The sequence below is a fragment of the Sphaeramia orbicularis genome, chromosome 12 (genome assembly GCF_902148855.1).
Source record: "Sphaeramia orbicularis chromosome 12, fSphaOr1.1, whole genome shotgun sequence".
In the NCBI taxonomy this organism is placed as follows: domain Eukaryota; kingdom Metazoa; phylum Chordata; class Actinopteri; order Kurtiformes; family Apogonidae; genus Sphaeramia; species Sphaeramia orbicularis.
The window spans coordinates 51526723-51536000 of NC_043968.1; the positions used below are offsets into that span (position 1 = coordinate 51526723).

Consider the following 9278-nt stretch of genomic DNA (forward strand, 5'->3'; position numbering starts at 1 on the left):
AAAGCTTTGCAGAAATTCACAACAATACAAGGCAGGTTAATGTGGCTTTTAATGTGGTGATTCTTTTCAGACAAAAGTGCAAAAACTGAACTACAGAAAATATATTTTTTTTAAATTATAGCCCTGAATAAATTTTAAATTAAGTCACATTAAAAGGCAAATATCTGTATACACATATAGACATGGTTACATCTTATTTTGTAGGCAACTTTCTTAAGACTTTAAAGGTGAAACAATGGAGTCATGACGCAGAGGCTAGGTTCGATAAATGTGATCACTTAATACATTATTTTATCACTTTTAGATGCTCATTGTTCACGTAGCTACAAACTACATTCTCTGAGCTACCTGATTATTTTTGAAAAGCAGCTAAAGGCACTTCTATCCAAAAGTAAATTTACAGTAATTTGTTGAACACATAGCACATTTCCCTTTAGGGCAACTACAACAGGAACAATGTTGCCCAGAAAAAGATCTAACAAGGCATTTTTTTTAGCACACATTCTCTCACTAGTGTTAAAAAAAAAAAAAAAAAAAAATCATCTGGAGTGTTACTGCTCAAGACAATACCCCTCATGTTTATGACTAGAAAATGAAAAAAATTAAAACAATATTGATAAATAACTCTCCTTAAGGACATGCACTGAAATTGTCTCGCCTGTGAAGGCACAAAGTGAAACTCTGGATGAATAACATGAAAATACAATTTTGCAGAAGTTCATGTCCTCATCCTAATTTTTCAACATACGAAATAGTGCAATGTGAAAAGTTTTGGAGTTTTCCCACCAACTGTGCTTTTACTCTTGCTTCATAAGATAAACAGTACTTACTTGGTCCTCATCCTGAACATTATCGCTCTATCACTGTGACTCTGGGACTGGACCATGTGGAGAGTGGTTTCAGCTGGTAAACATTTCTCAAGTCATGATGTTTTTAGGCTAGGTTTTGGTTACACATGGAGAACTTTTTCTGAAGAAAAGCCTCAATGTGTGGCCAGATCTTGTTGGTTTCTGTCCCAGTGAAGGTCTCCAACACACCTTTACTTCTGTAAGACAAAAAGTACTCCCTCATGAGTCAGTTGCTCCTAGTTATGTAACATAGTATAATACATCGACTCCAGTATATGTACCAGTAACACACAAGTAAATACATTTACAAAAGTACAGACTATCACTATGTTCTATCTGAATTTGGTGAGGTTCATTATTTTCTCTCCATGCTATTCTGGTTCAGATGATGAAAACCCTGTCAAATGTTGAGGTAAAAATAAGTGGGTCACACACTCGGCACATCCCTGAGGTTTGAGGTAACACAAAGCAATGTGTTTTCCTGCCTAATTAGTCTAGAAATAGAAAGTGTAATGCCTGTACTTTCAAACTGGGTCTACAGCCTAGCAGGTCTTGAGTTTGGGTTTTTGTTTCCTGCTTTTTGCATCTTTTTCACACCTGAAAGTGAAGAGGATGTTGTGGTGCCTGCAGCTATCACATTGTCGCCTTGGAATGTGTTTCTCAAGCAGTCACTCAGTCGTGCAGTAATCCACACAAAGGGGAACCCACCCTAAGGTCAATGTTCAACAGCCTTTCACCTATTTTGGCAACAATGTGGAAAAAACTATGCAGAGATATGGCTGTAAGGCAGTTAAACTCACCTTACGTGTATAACTAGTTTATAATCTATTAGTGTAGTCTTATGTATCTGAAATCTACCTGTAGTACTCCAGGACAGGTTCAGTCTGAGTCTCATAGGCTTTCAGTCTCCGTGTTACCGTCTCTGGTTTGTCATCGTCCCTCTGGACCAGAGGCTCCCCTGTCACATCATCAAAACCCTGGAGATGCACAGAAACAAAGGCTGCATGATTCAGTGAAGAATTACTGACTAAAACACAGTGAAACATGACCAACACTAGAAGTGAATTTTTTATTCACACTTTATGGAAAAAAAAAACAACTTGCATATACAGTATTTATCCCTTGAAAGAGTTCTACCTTGGTACCTACATGTTTTGTTAGATTACAATCATTTGCAAACCAGCCTAAAGCCAGACACAGAGATTGGAATGTAAACACTGCTGAAGAAGCCCAAAGTGCTACCTGTGTTTTGCAACCAGTTAATCAAGACCAGAGTGCTGAGAGCAGTATGTCTCCAACACTCAAACAAACATCAATGCTTAACCCATTAAAGGCCTAAACATCCACTGCTGACCAAAAACATCTACTGATCTGATCACAACTGTTGATGCATTAATCCTATCAACACATGTAAATGATTGGTGTAAAATAGTTTGTCATCTTTTCCTGGTCATCAGATATGACCCATTTGCACGTTCAGATGCTCTGTAGTGAATGTGGAAACACCGTTATCTTCTGCAACATTGATTCACCAGTAAAACGCATGGAGATGGATCAGAGACAGTGAATGGAAACACTGGGTTTATGTTCAGGTAATGCTATATTTTACCTTCTCTTCAGTTTTGATAGAATAACCTTTGACTTTACTCTGAGCTTTTATGAACATCTACATCACAGGTGTCAAACATAAGGCCCGGGGGCCAAATCTGGCCCACCAAAGGGTCCAATCCAGCCCGTAGGATGAATTACACTGAAGATATTAACAATTAATGGCGTAAAAATCATCAGGTTCCACAATCAGGTTCCACATACAGAATAATTCATCTCAATTGGGTCAGACCAGTAAAATATTATCATAATAACCTATAAATAATGAAAACTACAGATTTTATCTTTGTTTTAGTGTAAAAAAAAAAGTAAAATTACATGAAAATGTTTATATTAACAAACTAGCTTACAAAAAATGTGAATAACTGTAAATGTCTTAAGAGAAGTACATGCAATTTTACCAATACTCTGCTTGTTATTAAATGTTTTGTGTATTTGTAGTTGTAATGTAAGTTGTAATGTACATGTGTAAATGATAAACTGGTAAACTGAGGCAGAATATTGTTAAAATTGCACTTGTTTTTCTTGAGACATGTCAGGTTGTTCATGTTATTCAGATTTTTAAGGAAACGTTGTAGATGTAAACATTATCATAATATAATTTTACTTTTTTCAATGTTGTTATTTCACTGGTCCGGCCCACTTGAGGTCATATTGGGCTGAATGTGACCTCTGAACTAAAATGAGTTTGACACCCCTGATCTACACGATCAGTCAATTAAACATAGGAAAATAGATGATCTTCACTGGAAAAGATGCTAAATTCAGAGAATAATATTATAATAAATAGTGATAAATCACTTAAGAAAGGTTAAATAGAGAGAAAACTTCAATTGCCACAAAAGTCACACTGGGTCCTTATGGATTAAATATTAGTCATTAGAACAGATCATTATTTCATTTACGTTGCGTCATTCTGTTATGGAGATATACTTACACACATTACCTAGCATGTACATTTAATCAGACGTATCCTTTTTTCAGCAAATAACTCGTGCAAAAAATATTTGCCACCATATGTATACTTTTTCACCTGTAACTCATGTCTAAATGTTAGATCCACACAGTTTTCAGTAAAGACAGTGTACTGTTAAATTCAGAGTGAAATCCAGTGAAGTTTCAACAAAGAATCTAAACTTTAATGAACTAAGTGAACGCCTTTTATAGACTAACTCTGGTAGTCTGCATATTTCTTCAGGAGATGTTTCCATAAACCATGCATACAGTTTTTTTTTTAATATAATCATGTATGTACAGTATATATGTGAATGTTATCCTGAGCCAATGTGGAGTAAAAGTCCTGTGTAAGACCCTGTGACAGTCTTATCTTAAACAACTGAAAGACAGCTGACAGAAAAACTGGCACTGAGTAGTCATAGCTGATGAGATTACCACTAATTTAGCTCTGAATGGCTACTGATATTTCTGATTTATTTAGCAAGTCATCAGAACTCAGACTGATCAGGTTATATGATAAGTGAAGTAAACTAAAATCTTATCTCCTTTAGTTACGTTAGGGTTAGGGTTAAGGTTAAGGTTAGGTCATATAACCTGATGACTGGTTATCAGGTTATATGATGAGTGAAGTAAACTAAAATCTTATCTCCTTTAGTCCCACGTTTATGTGTGAGTCTTCTATTGTCCTCTCTCAGAAAGGACTATGAAAAACAAAGTGAGGCAAATGATTAACCGTAAGTGTATCACTCCACCGGATCTTAGAGAAAATCAAGTGAGAACATGTTGTAAGTCACAGAGAGGACCGACAGACGTGACTACAGACACGCTGACTGTGAATCATCATTTCAGCGGAGCGCATTTATCAGAAATATTATAACTCATGATGATTTCTGTTGAAGTGAACTCTAAATGTCATTGTCAGTACCTGCTGCTGGTGGTAATCGCAGTGGATGAGAGCAAAGGTCCCTGCATTGAATTTCAAAGTGAACCTGCGTGTTTAATCTCCCCATTTTTCCTGTTTTCCCAGTCTGTCATTGTTCGTCCACTCTGTCCTCATTACTCTCTTTGTATGCTAATATTTTTTATTCAATAGAATTCAGTTAATCGTATTATGTCTTTAATCAATATCTGTAAAATATCCATGCAACATCCAGTTTTTTGGGGGTTAAAATTTGTAGCTTAACATATTTTTTCTGTTCTACTTTAACCCTTTCAATGTATGAATTATGAGAATATTAATCAAGATTTTTTCCCTGAGTGTTTTTAGTCAACTTTAGGCATGAAAAAAACAATGTGAATGAAATTTTTTGATGAACCTATTATTCATGGAGTTACAAAAATGTCCACTTAGCTGGACACCATTTAATTAATTTAATTTTTCAAGCAAAGAAACATGTATTTACTGATATACTGTGTGAAAACTATGAAATAAAAAACATTTTTAATGCCGCTGATCTGATGTTTTCTCACATTTTATGCTAGTTATTATTCACTCAAATAATATGTAAAAAACCTTTTTGTTTTTAAAAAAACAAGTTAATTACAGTCTAGTAACAATTAGCATTTGATTTACCTCCAAATATGACAGTGCAGATCAGGTTTATCAAGAACAGGAAAGTTACAGTAATGGTCTGAATGTCAGTGTTTGGGATGGTGCATGCATATCCACTGTGTTGGCTGATATGGAACTAAAACAACAAAACCTGTGAATATACATGAGAACAGCAGTAGAATAACTGTCCACTGTAGTGACCACTATGCATGAAAGGGTTAATCTATAAGTAATTTCATGACAGTAAAGACAAACCAAGCTACAGTTTTTTTTCCTTTAACTCCCAGTGCAGATTAAGAAATTTCACTTCCTTCTTTCTGCCTTAAGTTTTTTGCTCAAACTGTTTTAAAGAACTAGAAAGCAGAAGTTCAGATATTTACAGGGACTTTAGGTGGGTTGAAATCGACATTGTAGACTCTGCCGCTGGGGAGGTGAGTCCAGCGGGAGGTGAGTCTCTGTTTGATGGTCTGGAAGGGCACATTAAGGTTGATGACTGTGTCCACACTGTGGGCGTCATCCAGAGACTCCGCCTGGGACACTGTACGAGGGAAACCTGGGAGAGGAGAGAAAACAACAAAGAAGGACGGAATTTATACAGTCAATGTCCAAACAGTGATATCATGAAGCAGGGGTGTCAAACACATGGCTCAGGGGCCAAAACCAGCCACCAAAGGTTCAAGTCAGGGCCACTGGATGAATTTGAAGGTGCACAAAATTACACTGAAGACTTTAACAGTCAAGGGTGTCAAACTCATTTTCGTTCAGGGGCCACATACAGACCACTCTCATCTCAAGTAGGTCAGACCAGTAAAATAACAGTATAATAACCTAGAATTAATGACAACCTGTTACTAAGTATCTTGTGCCTTTGTAGATCCATTGCAATCTGTAATGCACATGAATAAATTATCTATTGAGACATAATATTGTTAAAATTGCACTTACTTTTCTAAAGAAAGAAAGTTATTCACTTTTTTTGGATAGTTTGTAGATGTTGACGTTTTCAGCATTTACATTTTTTGCATTAAAGCAAAGACAAAATTTGAAATTATCATTTTTTATAGGTTATTAATGCTATTATTTTACTGGTCCGGCCCACTTGAGATCAGATTGGGCTGTATGTGGCCCCTGAATTAAAATGGGTTTGACACCTTTGTTAGGGCCCAAATAGAGAGAAATGATGATAATGATGATGAAACTACCATCGTAGATCCATTGCAATCTGTAATGCACATGAATAAATGATATATTAAGGCATAATATTGTTAAAATTGTATTTACTTTTCTGAAGAAATTTCAGGTTGTTCATATTTGTTAGTTATTCACTTTTTTTCTGATAGTTTGTAAATGTAGACGTTTTCAGAATCACATTTTTTTGCATTAAAACAAAGACAAAAATTTGGAGTTATCATTTTTTATAGGTTATTATGCTACTATTTTACTGGTCCGGCCCACTTGAGATCAGACTGGGCTGAATGTGGCCCCTGAATTAAAATGGGTTTGACACCTTTGTTAGGGCCTAAATAGAGAGAAATGATGACAATGATGATGAAACTACCATCGAGCAGCCAGCTGCTGCCTTGCTCAAGTGATTTCAGATCCTTCAGGATGATACGAGCTATGACATCGTCGGGGACCAGCTGACCCTGATCGATACAGGACTTCATCAGCAGGCCAAGCTCTGACAGAAACACACAGAGGTGATGAGACAGAGGAAGGTGATCAAACTTAACATTAAGACAGTTTTTTTAGTCTTCCTGCTTCTGCTGTAATGAGACAGTGACTGAGAAGCCAGGACAATCTTTTTAGTTTACACAATAACCTACAGTTTTCATATATGGTAATAATATTTTGGCTTCTGAGAAATGCAAATAACATGGCATACAGTATCTAGAATAACACTTGGACACTTGTGGATAATGTTGTGTAAATACCTTACTCAAAGCTGTACAAGTAGATTCAGAAAAAGACAGTAATATTACAAAATGGTAAATATAAGGGGGTAAACCGGGTTTTAGAGAATAAGGCACAAGAGGTATGATTCTGACAACTTCTACTTTAAATGGTCTGTGTCCAGCCAAACAAAGGAAGTTCCTGTCGAATCTTGTATGCATAACCTGACTGTGACCCTACACTGCTCTAATTTCACTCTGAAATAGAGAAAAGGGTAAAGTGACTATAAAACTTAATGCTGAGGAGCTGCTCTGCCTTTTGGTCTCTGTGAGGCAATAGTCTGTGTTATGTAACTCTTTGTGTTCCGTGTGTCTTTAGTATGGTGATTTCAAGTCTTTGTTATGGTCTATTATCCAGCCCCTTCATGAGGTGACCAAGGGTTAGCCTCAGCATGATCTCTGTCTTTCCTTCTTTGAATAATACATGTAGTATATACATTGTTGTATAGTATTTCCATGACACTAGCAAACCACAAGCAACAAAGAAGATTGTAACAAAAGCAGAAGTTCTATTGGTTTGGTGTTGCTCTACAGATGAGACTTCCTTAAATGTGATGAATGTAATAGTCGAATGGACTCTCAGGACATAGTGCTCAGTAAGTGAAAGCACTGTTGCATGACTACTAGTTTGTCAATGCAAGAGTAAGTAAACAGACAACCAGGGAGGATTTGTGAAACGATACATGTATTACTCATTTTCAGAAATGCTTCAACACAAAAAGGCATTACTACTACACAGGTTGACATGTGAGAAAGTTAGTGAAACAGTCCCCAACAGTGGAGGGTTACTGGTGACTGGATCCAAGGACTGTTAGGGAACAGTCGACGAAGGAATGTCAATAAGAAGATCTGCTTTTGGCTGCCAACTGCCCCAGTGGAGCGACTCAGCAGGTCAACACCGAAGGGATTTGATTCACTTCAGTGTAAGAGCAAAAGGAGGAAATGGCTAAGTTAAATAAAGGTTCATCTTGATTATGCAGCTGCAGTGGATTCCTGTCCAACTAGTAGCTGCACTGTAGTGTATCAACATGTGCATTCTTCTGTAATTCCTCTTTTCAAAGGGTAAAACTATACAACTTTTCTTATCTTTATAACTCACTTTATCTATACCCAAGGTGACTTGTAGTAAGCCTACTGTAATATTCACCTTAAGTTGGGTGAGGTTTGTTTGTAGTGTCAACATATTACAGCACCCTCTATATCCTGAGAATGACTTTGACCTTGAGTAGAAAAGTATAGATTATATTCCCTCATGTTTTCTATCATGTCAAAGTCTCTGGTGCCAAGTAAAGATAAGAAAGAACTGTTATTAGTGTAGGTGTGGTGCTGTTATCACAAACTTAGAAACAGAGTTTGTACTTCTCACACACATGTATTCATGTTTGTGTGAAGTATTGTGAGTGTGCAATGGGTCAAATCAGGAATTTTCCTAAAGCAACGTCCTGTATGAAAGGATAATAATCAACAATCTACGCATTCTAAAATACTATTGCACTAAGTTTTAGGATTGTGTGATGTTTGGTCTAAGTTTTGACTCTTTCTTACCAGTTTTAGCATTGATGTTGGCTCTCAAAATATCCCCACTTGAGATGTGCGTAAGTCCGAAACATTTGGTTATCCGTGAAGACACTGTTCCCTTCCCAGACCCCGGAGGTCCCATTATAACAGCACGAACAATCCTATGCAGAACCATCTCTCAGTGGTTTGGACTTCAGATGCGTTTGTGTAAAACAGGATGTCCGTGTGTATTCCCATTAAACTCCTCTGTGCGTTCTCAGTGTGGAACTGCAGCCGACTATCGAATACTTTCCTTTCCCAAGACGTGCGCAACGTAGACAAGAGTGGGCGCGTCTTTTGCAGCCAGACTCCTACTGGACCTTGACTCTTATTTCCATCCGCTTCAGAGAAGGAGGAGGAAGAGGAAGAGCAGGGAGAGGATGGGACCACAGATCGGTGCGTTGTCAGCTGGGACAGATGATGATGGTGATGCAAGCGTCCTGTCCATGCACAAGCACCAAAATACGCCAAAGGAGCGCGTAATCCCCAATTTAAAGCAAACTTCCCCTCTCGTGTCACTGTTTACGGTTATGTTGGGGAAGTATTTGTTGTATAACGCGGTTATGTAATGGGTCTGTCGTCGGAAAAAGCTCGGATCGGTTGCAGTGATTAATCCCTTCCGAGCTTGTATCCCGCCTGCAGGCAGAAGTGCAGATTTACAGGCAAACCGGACAGACAACAGCCCATCTGCTGTTTTAATATAAGCTGGACCAGCTTTAAGCCGCTTTTGCAAACATCACCTATACAAAAAAAAAAAAAAAAAAAAAATCTGTATCATAAAATATAAAATAACTTTTCTTTAGC

The 9278-nt window shown here is 37.3% G+C and overlaps 1 protein-coding gene across 1 annotated transcript; it reads right to left on the reverse strand.

Annotated features, from left to right (window-relative positions):
* Positions 1 to 32: 32 nt before the first annotated feature.
* Positions 33 to 9102, reverse strand: ak3 (adenylate kinase 3). The gene is made up of 5 exons (XM_030148687.1): positions 8463 to 9102; positions 6524 to 6646; positions 5346 to 5518; positions 1707 to 1825; positions 33 to 1045 (listed from the first exon to the last, which is right to left on the reverse strand). The coding sequence occupies exons 1-5, from the start codon at positions 8608 to 8610 to the stop codon at positions 934 to 936; spliced, it is 675 nt and encodes a 224-aa protein (XP_030004547.1). The 5' UTR covers positions 8611 to 9102; the 3' UTR covers positions 33 to 933.
* Positions 9103 to 9278: the final 176 nt, after the last annotated feature.

What these genes read in the sequence shown, in the direction of transcription:
- ak3 (XM_030148687.1), bottom strand. Translation starts at nt 8,610, where the DNA reads ATGGTTCTGCATAGGATTGTTCGTGCTGTTATAATGGGACCTCCGGGG. An exon ending in CAACATCAATGCTAAAACTG is followed by an intron (nt 6,647 to 8,462) that starts GTAAGAAAGAGT and finishes TGTTTCTGTCAG; the next exon opens with AGCTTGGCCTGCTGATGAAG. An exon ending in CCTGTCCTGGAGTACTACAG is followed by an intron (nt 1,046 to 1,706) that starts GTAGATTTCAGA and finishes TTTGTCTTACAG; the next exon opens with AAGTAAAGGTGTGTTGGAGA.